We start from the raw sequence: 25747 nt of genomic DNA, 5'->3' as shown, positions 1-25747 counted from the left end.
AGAGTTGGCTCTCCCCTTCTAGATGTGGGTCCCAGGGATCAGACGCAGCTTGTCAGGCAGGCTTCATGGCAAATGCATTTCCCCACGGAACCGTCTCGCTGGCCTCTGATTAGTCTTTATTCTGCAGTTATTTAAAAACTGTCATCACCTTATTTAGCATTTCATTGGTCGTTTCTGCTAAGAATTATATGTACTGCCAGCACACAATAATAAAGGTTATCACTTAACTACTTAAGAGGAATGGTCATAGTTCATATGTACAAATGATCTAAAATTCCTAAGACAAAAAAAATGGCATTTACAAAACGAAAAGTCTCTCTTGGCTCACACAAGTTCTCTGCCCTTCTGCTCCTTTCAGAGTTCATAGTGTACCTTAAATTAATACTGTTACTGTTATGTAGTGATTATATAGTTATATATAGTGTTATAGAGTGTTTTCCCTTAAATATAGCAAACTCAAGTGATATTTTTGCACCCTCTATTATAAAGTTTAGTTTGCAATTATGGCTTCAGTGTGAATTACATGTTAGTGCTGGGAATGTCTTAAAATAAGGGTACCGGCTCTGCTTCCTGTCTGTTGTTTTTAGAAACAACTCCAGTGAGGATCTAAATAGAATTACTTTCAGAGGGGCAGTGTGGGTAGTTTGCATCTTATTTTCTCAATGATAGGTACTCATTCATATTCTCTCCCAATAGGGTCTCTTCTGTAGCCCAGGCTGGTCTCAAACTCACAAATACATCTGTTAGCCTCCCAAGAGGTGGGATTACAGGACAACCATTAGGCTTGAAAGATCTTGAATCAAGTGTTTTTTATTCTTTAACTTGGTGTTGGTTTGCATAGCTTTTGAATAATATCTCGTATTTTGTTCCGATGCAGGCATCTAATTTCAGAAGTTTTAACCTGGATTGTTAAAGTAATTGACCATGCAAGAGTAATGGGCTGAAAACGTAAGGAAGCAAGCTGCAGGGAAGGCCTTGCTTTGTGTGCAACTCAGACACAAAGCCCAGGTTAATTCTCATGTTCTTGGCATGAGTAGCATTGCGTCCCTAATCCTGCCGACTGTGTTTCCTGCCAACCACTGTGCTAGAAGCTCTTTATGTTGGGAAGGAAACCAAAAATTCTAATTTTAAAAAGCAAGGTTAGGGGATTCAAATCCTAAGTGAGCCTACTTCAAGGTGTTGGAAGGCAGCCCGTTGTGGGTCCGTGTCTGTTGTGTCTGTCGTGGCCCCTCTGCTTGGCTGACACTGGAGGACTGAGAATGAGAAGGCTGATCTGGAAACCTAGTGAGACCCTGCCTCAAAGAAGACAGCATGTGTAAATAGTTGTGACATTTCCCAAACAGAAGAGTAAAGCTAGCTTTCTAAATAAAAAGAACACCAGATATGTCCAAATCCTAAAGTGGGTAAGAGTGAGGTGTGACTTATTTCTGGTGCCTATTTTTTTTCTACAAAATGTTCAGTGTGATGACCTGGGAATTTTGTGCTTAAAAAAGTACATGTGGAGGGGGGCTCAAGAAGTGGGGACCTAATGCTGCTTTTGACCTCTGTGGATACCAGGCACACACATGGTGTATACACACACACACACACACACACAGTATACGCACACACAGACACACTCACACAGATGAAACATTGGTGCACATAAAAGAAATAAATCTTTTATATATATATATATATATTTATTATGTATACAATATTCTGTGTGAATGTCTGCAGGCCAGAAGAGGGCACCAGACCTCATTACAGATGGTTGTGAGCCACCATGTGGTTGCCGGGAATTGAACTCAGGACCTTTGGAAGAGCAGGCAGTGCTCTTAACCACTGAGCCATCTCTCCAACCCCCAAAAGAAATAAATCTTAATAAAAAAAAATAGGTGTAAACTCTTGTCTTATTGAAGATAATTCATGAATCTCAGGGTACTGTTGGTGTTGTCCGATCACCTCAACCCAGCATTTCTGACCTTACAACTCAGAGCTTACAACCTTCCTGAGTCCCACTTCCTTTGGGTCTCACTACCACAGGCACACAGTAACGAAGCTACAGGTACCTGCTTTCTAAGCGTGCCAGCAGGTATTTCTCATCCTGCCCAGCTGAGGGATGTCCAGAACCTTCCTCCTGTCTGTGAACAGGAGGAGATCAGAGCTGCCGGGTTCTCTTTCTCACTCCTATCTCACACAGAAACCGAAGGGTAGCCTATGTCTCAGCGCCTGTTATTTCTTCTCATCCTACGAGACAAAGTCTCACACTGTGGCCTGGAACTTTCTGTAGTACACACTGGCCTAAAACTCAGGGTGATTCTCTTCCTCAGTATCCTAGGGCTGGCGGGTTATATATAGTACTGAGCTGAAAGGGGGTTCTCACTGTTTTGCCCAGGCTGGCCTAGAACTCATGGTTCACAGGATCTTCCCCGCTCTGCCACCTGGATAGCTGGGGACTAGAAGATTCTGTCACTTATGCACAGTCCTTGTTTACTCCAAGTCTACTTGATGCTGCAGTTCTCAGCAGTTGAGAGGAAAAGCATTTACTAAGAAGAATGCATATATTAACTTTTGTGTGGGAAGAAGAAAGGTGGTTTAGGAGGAGACTTCAGTAATTGAGAACTAGGTATCTTAGAACATTCCCAGGCTTCCTATGTCTTTTGTGTCTTTAGAAATAATTAGCTTTGCCATGCTTAATTTGGATTAGAAGACATGTATGGGGCTGGAGAGATGGCTCAGAAGTTAACAGCATTGGCTGCTCTTCCAGAGGTCCCGAGTTCAATTCCCAGCCACCATATGGTGACTCACAGCCATCTACAATGAGATCTGATGTACAGGCATACGTGCAGGCAAAACACTGTATACACAATAAAGATATCTTAAAAGGAAAATTAAAAAAGGAAGACATGCATATGTGCATGGTGGACTAGCCAGAAATGACACTAGATAGCAAAAATGCTATTCTGGAGCTCAGGAGTATGTGACTTAGTGCAGAGTTTTGTCTACGGAAGGCTTTTAGTTCCAGACCTCCTACCCCCTCCCGTGTCAAGAACAAAAGCAGTAGTTCTGAGTGTAGAGACTTCATTAGGAAGTGTCGCCTTTTCACTGAGCTGTGGAAAGAGGGGCACGCTCTGCCCTTGAGGAGCAGAGCACAGCAGTTCTTTCCAGTCAGGATGATGCACGGGAGTCCAGGTGGCTGTTACCCTGGAGCTGAGAGGGTTGTGGGCCGCTGCCCCGGGTCTCAGTGGCACAGTGGAGCTGTTTGATGCAGACTTTGATAGGTTGGACTGGATTAAAATCCTGAGGTCCTTCTGGATTAGGTGACTTTTCTGTTATTTTTTTTTCATTTAATTACTTTGCAGGTGGAGGGGTATGTGCATGTTTTAGCATGAGCGTGGAGATTGGAGGATAATTCTCAGGAGGTCATTCTCTCTTTCCACCATGTGGGTGCTGGGGTTGGAGCTCTGGTTGTGAAGCTTGGCATCAAGCGCCTTAGCCAGGAGCCATTGCTTCAGCCCTCTACTGCTGTATTTTATCTGTTAAATGAGACGATTAAGTCATAGGGTACTTTTCCTTCTCTCCTTCCCCTTATCCTTGGTTTATTTTTTTACTTTCTATGGCTTCTGTTACTCGTGATCAGTTATAGCCTAAAATATCACATGGAAAATTCCAGAAATAAATAGTCCACAAGTTTTAAATAACTTACTATAGTATATTGATTTACTTGTTCATTTATTATTGTTGTTGTTGTTGTTATCATTATTCAGGCTATTGTTAATCTTTTGCTGGGCTTAATTTGTAAATTAAATTTTATTATTGGTACATGAGGAAAATGCGGTATATATGGGGTTTGGTACTATCTGGGGTTTCCTGCATTTTGAGGAGTCATTGGATGTGTCTCCCCGAATATTAGCCAGAAGGCTGGTTAGGATAGAAGCCATGTTGTAGGCACCACCTGTAGATGTCCATAGAGAAGGCAGCAGAGGTAAACCTCAGGTTTGAGGACTTGCTCATTATTATACACTGGCATCAGATTTTTCTCTTAGAGAAGAGGGCACTACATTGAGCTGCCTAATTTCTCTCTCCTACTCCAGAGCCCTCCACCATACGCTTTATCCTTATTTTGTCCTTTCCTTAGACATCTGTACCTGAGGATGTGGGGACCAACCCCAGGGCGTCATCCATGCAAGGCTGGTCCTATACTTGCGTGTCAAGGAGTGAGACGGCCTCGCTAGAGCTCAAGCCTGATGCATTATGGTTGAGTAGCTCCAACAGTGTGAACAACTAATACCTCTGGAAGTTATCTGAAGTAGAAATTGCAGTTAAAAGTTCTCTCTGGAAGCATAGCAGAATAAATGAAAAGTGCCCGTACGTGTAAGGAGACTCAGAGAAAAGGATCTTGAAAGATTTCAGGTGTCCTTGTCTTAGCAGTGTTTGTTGGCTAGTTTCTATGAAGTACTTTATTAGTTTTTCTGGGTTTGCGCAGATGGATGAAGGACCCTGCCATTAAGGAATGTGAACAGATGTATAAGTCACAGATGAGAAACCTATTGGAATTTCCTTCTACGAATGGCTTTTTTTTGGGGGGGGGCAGGGTGTCACTGCAACCTGGAGCTCATTGTGGGGTCCAGATTGACGTAAAACGCTTGTCCTCCTGCCTCAATTCTCCTTCAGTGTACACTGCCACATCTGGTGGTCGTCTTTTTTAATAGTCCTTCCCCAGTATCTGTGCATGCACACATGTGTGCAGATACCCAGGCATATGTATGTATGTATGTACATATGTATGTGTGTGTATGTGTGTGTGTATATATATATATATATTATATAAAATTTGAGACAGACATACATGCTGTTATGTAAGTAAGATCTTCTTTTCTGTGCTGGGAGCATCTTTCAGTGTCATAGCACAGAGATACAAATCCCATCCTTCTGAACACTTGGGAGCTGTTCCATAGTGCCAGTGTATTTTGTTTTATTTTACTGGTTTTTATTCATAGATTTTTGAGATGTTTTTGTTTTCCTCCAGCCATGCTGCTAAACATGCCCCAAAGCCTAGGTCACTTCTCTGTCGTCTCTCTCTGTCTCCGCCTGTCAGTTGTGCGATATCAGAACGGCGGCTCTGCGTTTTCCAGCACCAGACATTGGCAGGGCAAAGGCTGAGTCTGTGAGCAATAGATGCTGTGTAGTTGCTTAAGTATCTGATGTTACTCAGCAGAAGAGAAGCTTATTTTAATCCACATTAGTTTGTATTTAATCCACATTAGTAAGGCTAAGTATCCTATCATTTATTTGTCCACTGATTCATTTATCTTTGAAGAAAGGGTAGAAATTGATCTTTTTGTAGTACACTCCAAAGTATAAAATCACGGAAATAATAAAGTAGCCGAGCACGGTGACTGGCGCACTCTTGTAGTTACAGTACTTGAAGGTAGAGGATCAGGAGTTTACAGTCACCCTTGATCAGTCTGGGCTTCAAAGACTGAGTCTCAGAAACAGAACAACCAATATCTGGCCATCCAAAAAATCCAACAACACCAAGAAGAGGAGCAACAACAACCCCTCCAAAACCAACAAGCAACAGAACAAGATGCAATTCAGAGGATAATCTCTATGCAATATACATAGTTTAGGGCTTCTTTTTGAGACAGGGTCTTACTGGGTAGCCCTGGCTGGCCTTGAACTCAGATATCTGCCTGCCTCTGCCTCTGCCTCCTGAGTGCTGGGATTAAAGGCTAGTGCCGTACACATAGCTGTAACTCCTTAAGTGTAGTTTCCTTGTAAAAACTACTACTACCTTAACCAAATGTTTAAAAGTTCCTTTATAAACAGATGAGATGGCTCAGTGGGTGAAGGTGTCTGCTGCCAACCCTGACGACCTCAGTTTAGTCTCTAGAATCCACATGATGGAAAGAAGAGAACTTAGTCCCCTCTGGCCTCCTTACTTCCACTGTGCACTCATGTTCCTTCCCTCCTCCCAGGAAATAATCAAATGTTGGGAGCCAGTGAGGTGGGACAGTGAAGGGACTTGCTCTCAAGCCTAACAGTCTGTTTCCTCTGGGAGCTACATGGTAAAAGAAGAGAAACAACTCCTACAGGTTGTCTTTGACTGCCATGTGTGCTGTGACATGCACACCCTTTGCCCCCATCCCCGCTCCCAACACGTGCACAATTAATAAAAAAATTGAAGATGTAAAGACATAAGTCAGACCAAAAATCACACACAGCAGCCAGCTCTAGGCTTCAGTTGTTCAGTCTTAACCTGAACTTGGAAAATACTTACAGTTCTTAGTTGTCAGTTTGCTCTGTGAGTTCTCTATCTATGTCCATTGTTCATTTTGTTATATATCTTCCTTTTATTTTTTAAAAAAGTTTCTAAGAGTAGTATAAAGTAATTGTGGCATTAGCCTTTTTGTTTGCTTGGGTATCTTTTTCCTGAAAGAGAACCTTTAAAATGTATGAGACGAAATTCACCAGTGTTTTCTAGTAAGTTGATTATGAAGTTGATGAATTCACCCCAAATAATTTATTAAAGCCTTTTCATTTCGAATGTAACTCAGTGGCACATGCATAGCGCAGTGGTGCATTTTCCCTGGAAGGCATCAAGACGTGGTTGGGGTTAGAGACGCTCCTTGTCCTACTCTGTCTCTTCCATTGCAGCCACTCTTGGCCCCACGGCTAGTCCTTTGGAGGCGGCTTGTGGGAAGACAGGTGTGGAGCTCGGATGCTTCTCTGGCTTCTAATTCTGTAGACCTTTGGCACAAGTAGCGCTTGGAGGTTCGTTTGGTAAAAGTGTCTAGGATGGTAATTGGTTGTACTTGAACTGAGGGTTTGTTCTTTTTCTTTTTTTCCTTTTTGAGACTGAACAGAATGGAAATAATTTAAAAGAAGCAGCCGAGATGCAGCAGGGATACGCAGGAGGCGAAGCTGCTGGCAGAAGGGGAGCATGACTCCATGGGGAAAGGGGCAGGACTTCTGTTAGACAATGCTTCGAGGCAGGGCATCGACGATGTAGGAAGTTGATCATTCTGCCTTATTGTTAGGGAGAATTTTCTGGTAACTTGCCATTAGCTTGAAATTTTATAAGTCAGACAGGAATTTTCGTGTTTTGAAAAGGATCACCCGTTATGAATTACAGTTCTGTAATTGTGCGAGTGTTTGGAATAGCGGTCTCCACCCCCTTTCCTCTGTGCTGGTCTTGCCCATTGCGCACATCCTGTAAAGGGGAGTGTGTGTGACTGGGGGGTGCGGTTCAAAGAAGCCTTTGGAATCTCTACATCTTTGGGAGGGAAGACGGTGAACATTCAACAGTAGTGTGTTTGGTAAAGCCCTGTTTAGTCGCCCACCATCCTAGATTTCATTTTTATGATAACTGGGGCAAAATGCTTAAAAGCATAAATGCAAGCCCCGCACAAAGGCCACACGCAGGTCATCTCAGAGCAGAGGCCCTGCGGGGTCAGCAGCAGGCTGCCATCAAGGGCCCAGAGAGATGAGTTTCTGGCATGGATGTGGATATTTTATTGTGTAACAATGATTTATTCTTCAGACGAAGGACAGAGAGGAAAGTTGCTTAGCAATCATGTGGGTGCTGAAGAATGGCCTTTGAAGGAGCAGGCGTTTGAAGTGGGATAAATTCAGCGTTTTCAGGCAGCTAGCAGACTCTGGTTAGAGCAGCTCGTGGCAATCCTTTTTACAAATAGGGACTTGCAGTCTTTTTTGCTTCTGATTGCTTATGTTCGATCTGTTTTTCTGCTTTCTCGTGTGGAGAAAGGGCTGATGCTTATGGGAGTGGTTTCCTCAGAGGCTGTGCTGGGAGAAGAGCGTTTCCACACAGAAGTTGGTTGGGTTTGTAGTGGTTCTTCACCACAGGGGTTGACTCAGCTCTGCTGAGTGCCTGTCCCCTTGCTGGGCCCTGGGGACCTGACTGGTGGGGCCGAGGGGGCACTAGCCCATCCCTGAAGCCTAGACACAGCTTGTGTCTTTGGCGTTCTCTCTTTATAGGCAAGGCAATCTACCAGGAGAGAGAAGGCGGCACAAGGAGAGACCAGAGTGATCGGTTTCTGTTCTAATCCCAGTGCCGGGACATGCAAGATGAGTTTGGGGCACATCTTCGAATCCTCAGACTTAATATCTTCATTTGTAAAAATAGCTCTAGTCCTTACTTTTCTTCGCAGTCTCTGAGGTAGACGAGTGGATGGTGAGGGCCTACTCTAAAAGACCCAGGCTGCTGTGGAGGTTTACGAAACTTTCTGATCCTTTGTGGAGGCCAAAGAAGAACCTCGGGTGTCATCTTCAGGAATATTGTTAACTTCTTTGGAGACAGGGTCCCTTGTTGTCCTGGTACTCACCAATTAGGCTTGACTGGCTGGCCAGCAAGCCCCAGGGATTTCTGCCTGTCTGCACCCACCTCCCCAGGCTGGGTTTTACAAGTGTCATCATGAGTAACATTTCTGCGTGGGACTGGCAATGGAGCTCAGGTCCTCATGGCTGAGAAGCAAGACTGTTTACTGACTGGGTGACTTCCTAAGCCCTAAATTTTGATTTCTTTATATATATATTTTTTAAGTTAAGAAACCAAAAACCAAAAACAAGGTATTGTCTAGATTTTTAAAAGAACTGTTGACGAAAGGTAATGTCCCCTTAGAACGTTTCTTATCTGTCTTGTGTTAGCTTCTGTGGTTAACCTCTTTGAAGACTTCTTTTTTAAACCTTACTGTATATATAAAAAGAAACTGTAACGAAGCTGAACCATCACTCCAAATGGTGACTCTTTGTAGAATTAATTCATGAAATGAATTTGGATTAACAAATAAGCATTGGAGTTTTTCCTTCCAAAGTTTAGACTTAAACTCAGCTCCTCGTTTTATACTGAGGATACTGAGACCAAACCAGCCACATCACCCTAAGGCCCAGGTCTGGTTCACAGTGCTTGTTACTATAGCATGATTAAGTGTGGGAAGAAAACTACCTCAGAGGGCTGGAGAGATGGTCAGTGGTTAAGAGTGTTGAGTGCTCTTCCAAAGGACACAGGTTCAATTCCCAGCGCCCACATGGCAGCTCATAACTGTCCGTAATCCAGCTCCAAGGATCTAACACCCTCACATAGATGTGAGTACAGACAAAGCACCAATGCACATTTAAAAAAAAATGAAGAAGAAAAAGAAAGAAAGAAAAAAACCCTACCTCAGTTGCTCAGTTGTGGGAGGTAAATGCAGCTGCCCTTGTGTTTACAGAGTGTGGTTCAGCTGTTCAGTACTGAAGTCTAGCATATTCATCCAAATCTTCAGGACCATGGGGCAGACAGGGCGCCTCCACGTACAAACAGCAAGCAGCATTTTTTTTTTTTAAGTAGAACGAGCTGATCTGATTCATTAGGGAAAATGAGAATTCCTGAAAGTGGGAGGGGCGCTGTGGGAAGAATTCCCAGGAGCAGCATTCTTCGGAGAACTGAAGTCAGGTTTGTTACTAGACAGTGCTGGGCAAGGGTGATGAAACCGAATTTTGCTCTCAGTTCTGTTTGCTAACCTTCGTCAAGAAAGTTCTGTTTAATTTCTTTGTGCTAGTACTTCCTGTTTCTAAGACGAGAGGGGTGCTAAGATGGTGCCCAGGGCCCATGGCAGACTTTTCAGTGGAGCGCTGTGAGACCCAAGTGCAGAAATAGGGTAGGCATAGGAGAGAATGGGCTTTACTTAGGCTTTGCTTTATATTTTTCAATTTAATCTTATTTTTAAAAATGTTTAAGAAAAATTTATTAGGTTTTTCATTTTATTTTGTGTGTTACATTTTGCCTGCATTCATGTCTGTGCACCATGTGTGCTTGGTGCCAAAGGTGGCCAGAGGAGGGCATCGGATCCCTTGGAATGGAGTTAGGTATGGTTGTGAATGACTGTGTGGGTGCTGCACATCTACCCTGGGTCTGCAAGAGCAACGAGTGCTCTTAACTCCTGAGCCTTTTCCTCGGGCTGGAGAGCTTGGCTTCATTTAGTCAGCTGTTTTTCACATCCTATTCCTCCATACGGAATGTTTTCTGTTTGTCTCTTACTACTCAAAAGCCACCCTTATTTACTTATTTAACCCCCCCCCTTTTTTTTGAGAGGGGTGAATCTCAAGTCTCAAATGTCCCAGGCTAGCCTTGAACTCAGTATTTGGTTGTGGATGACTTTGAACTGATTAACCTACCTCCACATCCAAATGCTAGGATTATCAGCACACACCACTGTGCATGCCGTATACCATGCTGGGCATCAAACCAAGGGCCTTGTGCATGTTAGCAAAGAATTCTGCCGACCAAACTGTATCCCCAGACACCCCTCCATTTATTCTTTCAAAGTGTGTGTGTGTGTGGTGGTTTAGGTACACATAGGTACATGCACACAAGTTGATGTTATGTATCTTCCTTAATTGCTGTGCACTCTGAACCCTGAATCAATTCCAGCTACTCTATGCAGCCAGTTTGCCCCCTGAATCCTCTGTCCCTGCTTTCTGAGTGCTGGGATTACAGGCGGCTGCCATCCCTTCTCTCTTTAGGTTACAAACTCATGGGCCCACTCCTTTTTATGTGGGTACTAGGATCTGAACTCAGGTTATCCATTATGTCTGTGCAGCAAGCGCTCTGGGCCACCTCCCAGGCCGTGATTAGGTAAATTTTGTCTTTTGTTTTTCTTTCTTTCTTTTTTGAACTTAAGCGAAAGGAGAGGTACGGAGTGTGGGGTAGCTCAGTGGTGGAGTGCTTGCTTAGCATGTGTAAAACCCTTGGTTCTGTTCTAAGAACAGGAAACAGACAACAAAAACAATTTTTTTTTAATTTTTAAAGAAGCTGCTGTGAATCCTGCCTTCTGTCCCTGCCCCCCACTTATTAGTTTCCTGTGTATTCCTTCAGAATTCCATAGTTTTTTCTCCCTTTTCATTTCTCTTGTGACACTTGGATACTGTACCCTTAAAAGTGTGGCTGGGGTGGAGAGATGGCTCAGTGGTTAAGGCCCTGGCTGCTCTCGCAGAGGACCCGGGTTCAGTTCCCAGCAGGCACATGGCGGCTACAGCTGCCTGTAGCTCCAGTTCCAGGGTCTGAACTGCAGACCCTGCGTAGAAAAAGGTGTAGTTCGTCTTGGGATTGTTTTCCTATCAGTATACAGTGAGCTTCATTGTGATCTTAACATTTTATAGACATACCCTAATTTAATCAGTGGTTGGGGATTTTTACTTAGTAAAGTCCCAAGTGATCTTTACGTCTGGATGGTATTTGTGCCCTACATGAGAACTTTTCTCTGTGATTTCTAAACACTTTACAGTCTTGAAATCGAACCTTACAAAACCTTGTTAGGGTAATTAGGGTATATTTGATAGATAAAGGAAGAAATATATTTAGGTTTGCCGACTGGTGTGCAAGGCTCCACTGTGCTCCTCTCGGAGGCTCTGCTGGGATGTACAGGATCTGTGTGAGGACCTCAGCCTGTTGTGTAGGGTTGGTAAAAGTCTACTTTGCGGGGCTTAGGCCCATTAGTAAATTGACTTCCTTAAAACCGGCAGAGCATGCACGAAAGGATCTCCACACAGATGACGCTTTGAGAAGCAAAACCAGTATAGAGAGAAGATATGCAAATGTTCTTTTTATAGATTAGACTTTAATCTAAAGATCCTAGCTGAAAATAGGTGTATGCAGAAGATGACTTCCTTAATGAAATTGAAGATGCTTATGTGGATGAATGTGGCTCCCCCTCCCCTTTCTGAGATAGGGTTTCTCCATGTAGTCCTGGTTGTCCTGGCCCTCACTCTGTAGACCAGGCTGGTCATGAACAGAGCTCCTCCTGCTACTGCCTCCCGAGTGGTGGGATTAAAGGTGTGTGCCACCACCGCCCAGCGAACATGGCAAAGAGTAGTTACATGTATAATACTGAACAAATAGGAAATATATTAACCTGGGATTTGACATCTAGGGAGGTTTACAGTGGTTGGAGGAGAGAGTACAGCCTTGCCTTTGTAACGTGACCTGTCCGGAGTGTGTAAATGAAATGGAAGGAACTGGAGTTTTAATTTAATGTAAAACTTAAGACAGCTGAGCTTGCTGATTCTCTTGTGGGTGCTGAAGTGTGCACTTAGGTTACCGTACCACAACAACAGCTCTTTGCCTGTGCTCTGGGATGGCAGTTCCTCCCCTCCCCTCCCCTCCCCCTCCCCTCCCCCCTCCTCTTTTGTCTCTGTGTGCGAATGGAACCCAGGGCCTCTGCACACCAGACAAGTTCTCTACCACTGAGCAGCATCTCCAGCTCCAAGACTTCTTTTTCTTTGCCTATCTGTGATTATTTTTCCATTTTGATTTTGAGACAAGAGATAGCCAGCCCAGGCTGGCCTGAACTTTGCTGCTCAGGCTGACTAACTCACAGTTTTCTGCTGAAACCTGTCAAGCGCTAAATGCTAGGATTACAGATCTGTTATGGCTGACTGACTGTCTTGTGTCTTTTTATACGGAGGCTAAACTTAGCCTAAAGTCATAAAAATTTAGAGATATTAGTATACTTAGAGATTAATAACTAATACTTGATATATTCATATATTAATGTGGTCCTTTCATTATAGTCAATGGGAAATGAGTCCAGATATGTTGTGTCTTGTCCTGTTCAAACACCTCCAAAATGCTTTATAGCGCTTTACCAGCTTCTTTCTGTAAACAGGTTCCGACATCCAAGGGGAATTTGACACAGGGAAAAGTTTAATTCTGAACACTTTCTGTTGCCACCGCTCCCTTTCCTCCTTAGTGTAGACCAGTTACTATGAAACGGCCTTGCTAGGAGCCAAGGACCACTGTGTTGTGTCCACACAGTTAGGGCTTGTGTGGTCGTAAGTGGGTGTCTTTACACTGTTTTTTTTCCCCCCTCTTAGGTCCTTTCACATAACCTGTGCACGGTGCTGAAGGTTCCACACGACCCTGTTGCCCTGGAAGAGCACTTCCGGGATGATGATGAAGGGCCTGTCTCCAACCAGGGCTACATGCCATATTTAAACAAGTTCATTTTGGAAAAGGTATGATGCTAACTTTTTTTTCCACGTACAGCTCTGCTTGTTTTGTCTGCATCAAGTGCAGTCCTTGTTGGTACCCACCAAGGTACCAACCTTTAAGCAGCTGGGTATGAAGCCAGGTGTGAAGCTGGCTACACGCCTTTAGTCCTAGCACCAGGGAGGGAAAGGCAAGTGCATCTTTGAGTTCAAGGTCAGACTGGTCCACAGAGCCAGGACAGCCAGAAAACCCTGTCTTCAAACAAACAAACAAACAAACAAACAAAGCTGGGTGTGGAGGCCTCAGAAGATAGGAAGGAGTGAGGTTGAGCTTCTGGTCCTCCCTTCCTCTTCTCTTGGACTGACACTTCCAGGTTGGTTCCCTCTTTGAAATGTGTTTGTGTTACTGTGTGTCTGTTTTCTCTCAGGATGCTTTACTTACCCTGGAAAATAGGGTTTTCCAGGTGCTGGCAGTGGTTGTTAAAGATTGAGTGTGATGTGATGGAGTTAAATACGAATACCAAAGGGGGTGATAATTCAGTAATTGCTGTGTAGATATTACACAGCAAACTTCATTCTAGATTTTTCAAAGGATGTCATCACATCTTCCCCCGGGATCCTAGTTTATGCATGATTCCTTTTCCTGTTGCTATAACCAAATACCAGACAGGAAGTGACTTAAGGGGGAGGTACTTACTGTGGTTCATGGTTTGCTGTGATACAGTGCCTCGTGGTGTGGAAGGCTTAGCAGTAGGAGGGGCTAGGGGCTCTGGCAGCAGGAGGATGAGGCTGCTTGCTCACATCTGGGCAGACAAGCAGATTAGAGGGAGGAATGATTGCTAGAGCTCAGCTCATTTTCTCTCTTCACATTTTTTTTTTAGTAAGTCTAGGACTAAAGCCCATTGGATGATGCCATCCCCATTAGGATGGGCCATCTCGCTTCAGTTGTGGGATGGTGGCATCCACATTAGGATGAGCCATCTCCCTTCAGTTGTGGGATGGTGCCATCCACATTAGGATGGGCCATCTCCCTTCAGTTGTGGGATGGTGCCTTCCCCATTAGGATGGGCCATCTCCCTTTAGTTATGGGATGGTGCCATCTACATTAGGATGGGCCATCTCCCTTCAGTTATGGGATGGTGCCATCCACATTAGGATGGGCCATCTCCCTTCAGTTAGTCCTCTCTGGGAATGGCATCACAGACACACCCTAAGGCAGCAATTCTCAACCCATGGGTCATGCATGACCCCTTTAGGGGTAGTATATCAGATATTTGCATCATGATTCATAACAGTAGCAAAATTATATCTATGAGGTAGCAATAAAATAATTTTGTGGTTGGGGTCATCACGGCGTGAGGAAATGTATTAAAAGGTTGCAGCATTAGGAAGGTTGAGAATCATTGCCCTAAGGTATGCCTGAACACTCTATACCTTAAGTTCTTTTTTTTTTTCCTTTTGGGTTTTTGAGACAAGACCTCTCTATGTAGCCCTTGCTATGTAGATCAGGCTGGCCTCAAATTCATAGAGATTCCCGCCCCTGCCTTTTAGAGTGTTGGCATTAAAGGTATACACCACCATGCCCAGTCATAATCTTAAAAGTTTTGACAATAGTTTGGTGTGGTGATAAATGCCTATGATTCTAGCATTTGGGAGGTAGATGTAGAAGGATCAAGAGTTCAGGGTCAGGGCTGGAGAGGTCTTGAGTTCATTTCTCACGTGGTGGCTCACAACTATCTATAATGAGATCTGGTGCCCTCTTCTTTTGTGCAGGCATACATGCAGACAGAACACGCTATACATAATAAATCTAAAAAAAATTTTTAAAAGTTTAGGGTCACCCTCAGCAGTAGAGTAAGTTCAAGGCCAACCTGGACTACAGGAATCCTGTTTCTAAAATAAAAACAAAGAGAATATTATGGAACATACTGAGGAATTCCAGCGTCAGAATTTGTGCGGACTGAGTCGGCGATGAGGACGTGGTCCACTGGCTTCATATTCTGAAACCCCGTGCCCTGCTACTGCAGTTTGTTCCCCTTGGTGTAGTATGTTTCTAGATTTGAATTTTAAGTTTTGAAACACTATTATAGTCTGGTAGTTTAAAGTCCTGTAACTGAGGAGAAAAGATAGAAGCATTGGAAAAGTCCAAATTGAACCACTAAATTTGGAGCAAAACTCTGTTGTGGAGCCAGTGAGGGTGTGGTGGCATAGTGAGCCCTGTTCCTGGCTGCCTGGCCATCTGCCTTCCAAGGGCTTTGGGGTTAGAGAAAAAGGCAAAAGTGTGAAGGATGCTAGCAGAAGATGTAAGGGCTGATGCTCCTTCTGCGGTAAAATATGAACTGTTAATCATACGCTTGCTAGACGTACGTCCGAGTTCATGTGGCTTTGCTGGATCCCAGTGTTAGCCCTGTGAGTAGAAGCAGTTCAGCCAATAGGGGGCAATAGATTAAAATGATTTTTAAATTACGTTTTCTGTATTTATTGCCTGTGTGAGGGCGGGAGAGGGTGCACTTGTGGAGGTTAGAGGTCAGCTTGGAGAGGTCAGCTCCTCCTACTCTGTGGGGTCTGAGGATTGAACTCCGTCTTTAGGCCTGGTGGCAAGCACCTTTATCCCCTGGGCCAGTGTAGCTTCCCCCAGCAGTGTTCCTTTAGCTGGACTCTTAAAGACTAAGTCCTCTTTTCCCGAGTCACTATTATTATAATTTTCTACGTAGGGGAAGTAATGGTTGAAGGCAGGGGTGGAGTTACTTTGAAAGCTTTCTGAGAATCTCAGACTGTCTCTGCGTCCATCCGGTTGTCTCAAGTGCTTTAAGATTGCCTCTCTTCTTTAGTGGTTGTGTGCATTGCTTGCTTTCTCCAAGTCTTCTAGTTTTGTCTGGAGTATTACTCTGAATAGTCTAAGGCCCTGACATACATTCATTGTATTGAAACCTGCTTTCCAAAAAGTAGCTTTCATATTTGGCTTCTGCATTTACTTCCTGATAGCCATTCCTGATGTTTGTCACACTGGTAGAATTTACTTCCAGTTTTCCTGAGACCTCAGGCGACTAAGCAGTCTGTTGTTCTTTATGAAATATTTTGCCTGAGTATTAATTTTGTTAAATTCCTTCTTTAGTGAAAGGATTTGAAATCCCAGTTTTGTGGGCTCTCGTCTTCCTCCTTCCCCTCCCTCCCCCTCTCTCCCTCACCTCTTGCTCCTCCCCCTCCCCCCCTCACCTCTTCCTCTTTTTGAAACAAGATTTTGTACTTGGATTACTTGATGGTGAATAATTGAAGACATTGGTCAGTTATTACTTTAAAAACAGCTAATTTCTAACTAGCTACACAAAGTAGTTGTTCTGCCTTGGCAGGCTTTTGGGACAGTCATTCTTCCGTGAGGTCTGTGGCTGATGAGACTCGCTGGTCCTTGCTGTGGTATTAAAGGTGTGTCTGGGCCATGTGATTAAAGCTGGTAATCCATTGGCCACGTTCACGTTGGCAATGCCCGTGATTTCCAGCAGCATCCCCTTGTTTTTTTCTCATTTGTGTTTTGGAAGCACACCTAGAGAGGAGCACACAGCACACCAGTTCAGTGTTTCCTCTGAGGCCTCCCAGCCTCTGTGTTCTGCCCTTCCAGCCTCCCATTTCTGCAATTTTCCTTCTCTATATTTTCTTACCATGTTTGCTACTCACACACTAGTTGCATTTCTTGCTTAAAAACCTGTTCTTTTTTTAAAGTGGTTTTTTTTTTTTTTGGTAGAGTTTCTGAAATTAAAGAGATGTATGTGCATGAGTGTTTGCCTGCATGCATGTCTATGTGCCCCATTCACGCAGTGCCAAAGGAGGCCGAAAGAGGTCGTCAGATCCCCTGAACCTGGAGTTAACAGATGGGGACGGAACTGGGGTCTTGTGGAGGAGCAGCAAGTGCTCTTAACCACTGAGTCATATTTTGAGCCCCATAAAATTTGTTCCTTGGCCAAGTGGTGGTGGCACAGACCTTTAATCCCAGCACTCTGGAGGCGGAGACAGGCGGATTTCTGTGAGTTCAAGGCCAGCCTGGTCTACAGAGTTAGTTCCAGGACAGGCACCAAAGCTACAGAGAAACTCTGAGAAACCCTGTCTAGGAAAAACAAAAACAACAACAACAACAACAAACCCAACTTCGGGTTGGAGAGGTAGCTCAGAGGTTAAGAGCACCGGCTGCTCTTCCAGAGGTTCTGAGTTCAGTTCCCAGCAACCACATGGTAGCTCATAACCCCCTATAATGAGATCTGGTGCCCTCTTCTGGTGTGTGTGCAGGCATGCAGGCTAAATAAATAAATACATATTTTTTTAAAAAAAACCTGTTCCTTGGTTTCTTCTATTAATTGAATTCTATACACTTGACTCTTAAAATTTCTCAGCTGTCACTGAGCATGAATGGTATTGTTAGTTAGGTTTAGCCGAGGTCCTTTCATGTTCTTTCTCACTGGATCTACCTTTGTTGTTTTAAAGTTAAGTAAGTTTATAAAAAAACTTTTATTTTATATACATGGTGTTTGCCTGTATGTCTCTGCATTATGTGTGTCCCTGGTGCCTTGTATAGGCCAAGAAGAGGGTCAAATCTGGAACTGGAATTACAGATGTTGTGAACCACCACAACATGGGTAGTGGGAATCAAACCCATGTCTTCTGGGAGAACAGCCAGTTCTTTTAACTGCTAAGCCTGAAGGTTCAGTAGGTTTAATTTGCTGCAATGACCAAATTGCCTTCCAGAGAGAGTTTCATCATATTTATGCATCATAGAGAGCTGTATGTGCATTCCTGTCATTTTGGAAGGAAAAGAGGTAGTTTGAAACAGTTTATGTAGCCTATTCTGACCTCAGATTTGCTCAGTTGCCAAGGATGACCTTGAACTCCTGATTGTCCTGTCTGTACCTTTGTAGGCTTAGGATCGCAGGCATGCATCACTATGCCTTGCTGAATGTAGACAGAAGTTTCTGTCCCACCCGGTCCCACAGCCGTTCAGTCCCAAAGAAAAACAGAGGTTTATGTTAATTACAAACTGTTTGGCCTGTTAGTTCAGGTTTATTATTAACTAGCTCTTACAACTTAAATTAACCCATAATTATTGTTTATGTTTAGCCACATGGCTTGGTATCTTTTCTCAGTAAGGCATTCTCATCTTGTTTCTCTGCATCTGGATGGTGACTCAGTCTCTGCCTTTCCTCTTCTCAGAATTCTCTTAGTCTGGTTGCCCCGCCTATGCTTCCTGCCTGGCTAACTGGCCAATCAGTATTTTATTAAACTAATATGAGTGTACAAGAGCATTATACCACAGCAGCTGAAGGCTGTGGGCTTTTGAGTAAATCAGGGGTTTCATGCTGAGAGCTACCAGGGACCTCATGCTCCCGAAGACCATTACTGGCACAGTAAATACAACAGCAATGTGGTTTAAAGAAATAACGTGTGTAAAAATAGCAATGTTGGCACCAAATTCATATTCCATGCAATTTAACTCTTTAACCTTATAGTTTGGTGGTTTTTGATGTGGCTAGTTTTGTTTAACCATCACCACAACCAAGTTTAGGATGTTTTTGTTATTCCCTTCCAAAAAATTTCATTCTGTAGTCTTCATACTCTCCTCCACCACAGCTCTGGGTGTGAACTTGTCTACACACTGCCTGTTTTGGCATTCATTGATGGTGGAATCCTCCCATGCCCAGCTGTTGTGTCTGCTGTCTGTCACCTCACCTGTTTCCAGGCTTATCCTTGGAACAATCTTCCTTTTTTTTTTTTTTTGAATTTTCAAGACAGGGTTTCTCTGTAGTTTTTGGTGCCTGTCCTGGAACTAGCTCTTGTAGAACAGGCTGGCCTCGAACTCACGGAGATCTGCCTGCCTCTGCTTCCCGAGTGCTGGGATTAAAGGTGTGTGCCATCTTCGCCTGGCATGGAACAGTCTTATTTTCTTACGGCAGAATGTTATTATTATTATTATTATTATTATTATTATTATTATTATTATTATTTGAGACAGGGTTTCTCTGTGTTGCTCTGGCTGTCCTGCAGAATCATATTCTTTTGTTGTTGTTTTGTTTTGTTTTGTTTTGAGACAGGGTTTCTCTGTATGCCTCTGTCTCCTGAGTGCTGGGATTAAAGGCATGCATCGTCACTGACCGGCTAGAATCATAGTCTTAAAGCTTTTTTTTTTTAAGGATTTAGTTTTAATTTTATTTGTGTGTGTATGTACATTCAAGCATGTGCTGTATGTGTGTATGCATACATGTGCATGCAGTGTCCTCAGAGTTCAGCAGAGAGCGTCAGGATGATGAGCCATGAATTTGGGTTTCTCTGAGAAGATGCAAGGGCAGCAAATGTTCTTAACCGAAGAGATATTCCTTCAGTACTCCCCTCCCCAAACATTCCCTCACAGATGTATCATGTTTTGTTCATGCCTTTATCAATTGAACGTTTGGGCTGTGTACTTCGGTGTGACGGCTTTGACCTTTTCTCTGTTCCTCTAATTACTTCGGCTCTTCCTGCTTCCTCTGCTGTTGTCATGCCTTCACTTTAGAACACAGCCAGTTCTTGTTCATCCTCTGGTCACTTCCTCAGGTAGTGCCCCACCCTCTCAGAGTGCTGGAATTCTCCAGCATTCTGTGCTTCTCCGTTATTATCAGTAGTGTTGGGGGATCTGATTCAGCGTCTGGAGTGTGAGCCCTGTGCCAGCAAGGTCAGCTCACTGCCCTCCAGTTTTAGTTCAGGGACTGGTGCCCAGTGAATGCTTACATTGTTTTTAAAAGACTCTGTAGCCCAGGCAGGCCTTGAACTTATGGCAGTCCTCCTGCCTCATTCTTCCAAGGGCTAATATTATAGGCATGAGCCACCACACAGCTCCTTTACAACTATGTAAGCAAATGAACAAATGAACCCTGCATAGCAGACAGATGTGAATAAAATATGCCCTTATATTGGAAAGGCTCCGTGGTGTGTGTGTGTGTGTGTGTGTGTTCTAGAGCAGCGGTTCTCAACCCTCCTAATGCTGTGACCCTTTAATACAGTTCCCCATGTTGTGCTGACCCCAACCATAAAATTATTTTCATTGCTATTTCATAGCTGTAATTTTGCTATTGTTATGAATTATATCTGTGTTTCCTGATGGTCTTAGGTGACCCTTGTGAAAAGGGGTCATGATGCATGGTTGAGAACCATTGAACTCTAGTAAATATAGCGTTTTACCAGAGAATGCAGAGCTTGGAAGGAATTTGAAGGAAGAATTATGTGTGTGACCACATTAAGAGTCTTCCGCCTTTTCCTAGCTCCACACCTTTGCTCTGGTTTTATGGTTCATAAAATGATTATGTTTTTCTAGTCATATAAAACTTGTCTTGTTTTCTGACATACGGGACATCAGCCCAGGGCTAGTGTAAGGCAGCAAAGTACCCTGCAACTGAGTCACAGCTGCCGCCCAAACTGTTTGTCTTTTATTTTTTCCTTGTGTGTCTGTGCTTGTGTGTGCGTGTGTGTGTGTGTGTGTGTGTGTGTGTGTGTGTGTGCAGGCGTGCAGGGACTACCTTGGCTGCTGGTTCTTGCCTTCCACTTTTCTTGAGTCAGGACCTCTTTGTTCCTTACCCACTGCTTATGCTAGGCTAACTAGCCTGTGAGGGCTCTGGCCCCATCTCTCTGTATATGGGAGTGCTGCCATTACAGACACGTGGTACTCGCCCAGCTTTAGGTGAAGTCTGGGGATTTGAACTCTGGTCCTCACGCTTGTGTGGCAAACACTCTATCTACTGAACCATCTCCCCAGTGCCTCCTCCCTTTGTTGTTTTTTAAGGCAGTATTTAGCTGGCTGTCCTGGACTTTCCGTGTAGACCAGGCTGTCCTTGAACTCACAGATATCTGCCTGCCACTCCTTCCTGAGTGTCTGATAAAAAAACTAAGGTACTACCAATGCCTGGTTTGGTTTGTGTCTGATTGAGATGAGATCGCGTATCTTTGCTGTGTAGTCCCTGTTGGCTGCTGACTTGAGCAATCCTCTTGCTTTGCCGCCCTGCGAAGCTCATCCTTACCATTTTAAAGTGTACGACGTAGCAGTTGTCAGGACATTTTCTGCTCCATCATCCCTCAGGGAAATCCTGTACTCTTCTGGCTCACTCTCAGTCCATCCCTCCGTGTCGTGCGGGGAGGGGGGGGCTTCCCTGGAAAACTAGTAACTTGCGTTCTGTTTCATGGGTTAGTGGAATTGTATGTAGTCTTTTGTGTCTGGTGTCTTTCATGTTTCGTACATGTTATAGGATATATAAACAATTTATATTTTGTGGCTGAATAATATCCTATTGTATTGATATATCACATTTTATTTACAAATTCATTGACAGAAAAATTCCCTTTTCTTCTTTTTTTCTTCCTCATTTTTAGAACCATCTCCAGCCGAGTAGGTGGGAAAGACTCTTATTTTTAAGCCTTCAACAATCAACACAGAGCAAGCTGTAACTTGATATAATAAACAGTCTCTTACACTTTGTCATCTCCCTGAAGTCCTTTATGAGTCCTTAGACACTCCACTCCACACCTGGGTGTGGAGACCCTGGGTGTGACTTCCCCACCTGTGGAGGCCAGAGGAGTGCAGCTTTTGATGTGTTAGTCTGCCTCACTGTTCCCAGATTCACAGAGACAAGGAAATAAGAGGTAGCAACTGTGTCTTATGTGAAATGGAACCTCACACAAGTAATAAACATTTCCGTACAGCTCAGCTGAAGCCAGGTGTGATGGCTTAGGCCAAAGCCCTAGAACCTAAGGGCACTTAGGCAGGAGGAGCATAAGTTTGAGGTCAGCTGAGGAGACACAGTGGGACCTTTGTCACAGACAGACACACGGAGGACGTGTGGCGTTTGTGAAGCAGGATTGGATGTCTCCCGCCTGCTGCTTGTCTCTTGCTCTTTTCTGAGCTCTGTCCTCATCCTCATTCTTTCCCCAGGGAAGCCATCACCTGCATCCTATGCGTATTTCCCTCATGTAAGAAAAGGCTCTGTGCTATGTGCTGCATACGGATGAGCGATTTTAGGTGAACTTACTTTGAGATTGATTTATTCTTTGACAGTGCCACACAAATATTCTGCTCTCTCTCATCCCTCTGCTCTCTCTTATCTCCCTCTTAGCTCGACGTCCCCCCTCCTAAGTCCTGATCCCATTCCCATGCCTTTCTGTTATATTTTGGGCTTACTCTACGACCCGCTGATCTAGCCAGGGTCACATTTATGGGGACAGGTGTGGAGCTTCTGCTGGAGGGTGCCCACACCATTGGCCACCTTACTGAGGACTGAGTCTTCCTCTCCCCAAGCAGCCTTCTTAGTCCTTAGCTCCCTTGATAGTCAGGCCTCATGAGCCCCTCCCAAGTAATTTTTCTTGGAGATTTACAGAAGCAAGTGAGCTTTTACAATGTGCTTTTCCCACGGTGAGGTTCCTCTGTACTCTTGGAACTGTTGCTTGGTGATCCTTTCTCAGAAGTGTGCGCAGACAGACTCTGAGGATCCCTCTTCTTACCCTGTATATGATCAGAGCATCCTATAGTCAAATAGTTGGTAGGCTTATTATTCTTTTCTTTTATTTTAAAGGCAGGCTATCACTGTGTAGTCCTGTAACTCACCCTGTCGACTGGGCTGCCCTCATAATTACAGAGATCCACCTGCTTCTGCCTCCTGAGTAATGGTATTAAAGGTGTATACCACCATGCTTGACTGTATTTAGCAAGAGCACATGTATTTATTTATTATTTTTAGAACTTCAAAAGTCATATTTTGGCATATGTATAGGAAATTCCTGGAATCCAAGTTGAATTTAGCATATGCCCTCATGCAAAAGCTTTTGAATTCTCTTGTTTTGAGTTCTACTTGATTGAGAGGTGATGGGTTTTGTACTTTTTACTGATGGGGTAAATGCATAGGCTTCTTTCTCTCTCTGTTGTCTGACAGTGCTGCAGTGGGTGCGGGGGTCTAGAATCTCCCCCCTTTTTCTCCTGTTTTCCATTCTTTTGGATATTTACCTAGTAATGAGATTGCTGGGTTGGGTGATGGTTTCATTTTTAATTGCTGAAGAACGCCTAGACTGTTTTTCTCAGTAACCGCACCAATTTTCAGTCTGAGCAGCAACGCACAAAGGGCTCCATTTTCTCAGCACTCAGAAGGCAGAGGCATGCGGATCTCAGAGTTCAAGGCCAGCCCTGTCTACAGAGTGAGTTCCAGGACAGCCAGGGGTACACAGAGGAACCCTGTCTCCAAAAATTAAAAAAAAAAGCTGGGGGGGGGGTCTCAGTTTGTTCTCACCTTACGTTTTTTGGTTGTGGCCGTCTTACTGACGGGTAAGAGCTGATAGCTCATTGTATTTGATTTGCATTTCCCTGTGAGAAGTGATTTTGAACATCTTTTCATAGGCTTATTGGCTATTTGTAGACATTCTCTGGATATATATATATATATATATATATATATATATATATATATATGCTTGTCTAGTCAAGCCCTTTGCTCATTTAAATTCTCTCTTTGAGCCCTTGTTAAGTTGGGTAATGTCACTGAGTTGTAGGGGTGTGTTCAGCTTTCTGTGATTGTCCTCTTTTAAGTGCATGCTCACTAAAGACAAGATTCCACTGCTGTTAGGGTGTCTTGAGATGGGCTGGGGGTGGCTCCGCTGTTAGAGGCTAGGCTCACAACCAAAAATATAGAATGTCTTGAAATGTTACTTCTGTTCCCACTGAGAAGTTGTATAGTTTTAGGTCTTTAATTGATTTTGACCTTCTTCTTTTTATTTTTCTTTTTTTGAGATCCCATATAGACCAGGCTGGCATTATCTAACTGTTGCCTCACAGATCCGCCTCTTGTAGGTTGTATTTCCCCTTCTTTGTTTTTGGATATCTCTAAATATTCCTAGAACATCAACTTGAAGATGCCCACAGCTGAACACCTCCCTTCCTTCACAAAGCTAGGGAGTTTTGTGCACGTGTTTGGTGCTCATGCGTTCCTACCAACATCCCCTTGTTGCTGCCACTGTCTTCTGATCCCCCTGCCTTCTATCTCCTGAAAATCCTCTTATGTGTGGTGATAGTTTGTGCTGTAACAGATAAAGCTGCCTGAAGATCAGAGTGTGGAGCTGACCACACTAGTCAGCCATAGAGGCCAGGCAGTGGTGGCACACACCTTTAATCCCAGCACTAGGGAGACAGAGGCAGAGGATCTTTGTGAGTTCAAGGCTACCCTGGGCTATACGAGGTTGAATCAGTCTAAAAGAGAAACAGAGCCAAGCGGTAGTGGCTCACACCTTTAATCCCAACACTAGTGGGGTGGAGATGGGAAGGGATATCCAGGACAGAGAGAGGAATACAAGGCAGGAGGAGACAGGAGCTCAGGATTCAGTCTGAGGTTTTGCAGGGACAGGGTCGCCCTTTGATCTGAGGATTCAGTAGAGGTTAAGAACTAGTAGTTGGCTGGTTGCTCTGCTTTTCTGATCTTTCAACATTAACGCCTGTATCTGACTCTTATTGAGACCAATTAGAATTCACACTACACTCTTATGTAATATGTCAGTGTTTTTAGTGTGCTTTTCACAAACACAGAGCCAGGTTCTACCTTTAAAACCTTTGCTTGTTTCCCCTCGTGCTTAGGTGTAGCATAAATAAATTTTACTTTAGTTTGCCTCTGGCATTTGATCTGCCATCTTCCTGCTGGTCAGCCCAAGTTGGCTACACACTGTCCCGTGCATGTGAGTGCACACCGCTGCCACCATGCCTTTGCTAGTCATCTCCTCTCATGCCTTTCCTTGTCTTTGTCAATGCACCTGATTTAAAACAAATGAACAAAAGTGTGTGCACCCGTGTAGATGCCGTAACATGCATGTATGTGTGACGATCAGAGAACCACTTAATATGGGAGTCAGTTCTCTCTTTCTACTATGTGGGATCCAGGTATCAAACTTAGCAGTAAGAGCCTTTACCTGAGCCGTCTAGGTGACCTTCAGCATCCTTTAAGGTCTGCTTTGAATGCCAACTTTTCTGCTAAGTACCAAGCTGGCATCTGTACTTTTTTTTTTAATTGTAAGTCCTTTATGATTTGACTTCTGTTCACTTAGAAAAGTGAATCCCCAGAATTACGGTGCATGATGTGAAATTCCCAAAGAACCAATAAAGAAGATAAATTAGAAAGAAAGAAAGGAAGAAGTTAAATTAGAAAGAAAGGGAAGATAGGAAAGGGAAAGAAGAAAGGGAGGGAGGAAGGAAGGAAGGAAGGAAGGAACGAACGAACGAGACTATATCAAGGCTGAGCATGAACCCACACTTTTGTGCACACGTTGTTTCCCTTATGACCTATCTTTCACTTATGTTTTTTGTTTTTCATGATGTGGGCAGGCTGGTGGCAGTGGCTGGAACTAGTTCTGCAGAGGTAACCTGAGTCACACAGGGACCTCCATCTACTGAGTTTTGCAAGTGGTTTGACATAGGGGAAAGAGTTGGCCTTTAAGCTTTAGCTTTGATGTGTGCCAGTCATGTGACCTTGAACTGTTTCCTGGTCTAGAAAACAGGGATGGTATTTAACTTAGAAGACTAATATGAGGTCTCAGTCAGGGCTAGGAGTGATGGACAAGTTCAGATGCTTGTCTAGCGCTTATGAGACTCTGGGTTTCATTCCTAGCACCTAAGTGTGTGTGGATGGAAGGGTTGAGATGGCTCATCTGGTAAATCTGCTTGCCACCAAATCTGACAGCTTGAGTTTGGTCCCCAGGATCCACATGTTGGAAGGAAAGAACTGACTCCTGACAGACATCC

The 25747-nt window shown here is 43.9% G+C and overlaps 1 protein-coding gene across 1 annotated transcript in view; it reads left to right on the top strand.

Annotated features, from left to right (window-relative positions):
- Swap70 (switching B cell complex subunit SWAP70) overlaps positions 1-25747 on the top strand; it is a 59602-nt gene that overhangs the window by 6808 nt on the left and 27047 nt on the right. Inside the window, exon 2 of the mRNA XM_048460177.3 lies at positions 12859-12999. Coding sequence (XP_048316134.1) covers positions 12859-12999 — 141 coding nt within the window. The remainder of the gene's footprint in view (positions 1-12858; positions 13000-25747) is intronic.

This window comes from Myodes glareolus, chromosome 7 (genome assembly GCF_982192425.1).
Source record: "Myodes glareolus chromosome 7, mMyoGla1.1, whole genome shotgun sequence".
In the NCBI taxonomy this organism is placed as follows: Eukaryota; Metazoa; Chordata; class Mammalia; order Rodentia; family Cricetidae; genus Myodes; species Myodes glareolus.
Note: the sequence above shows the minus strand (reverse complement) of the source record. Positions and strands in the feature narration are given on the sequence as shown.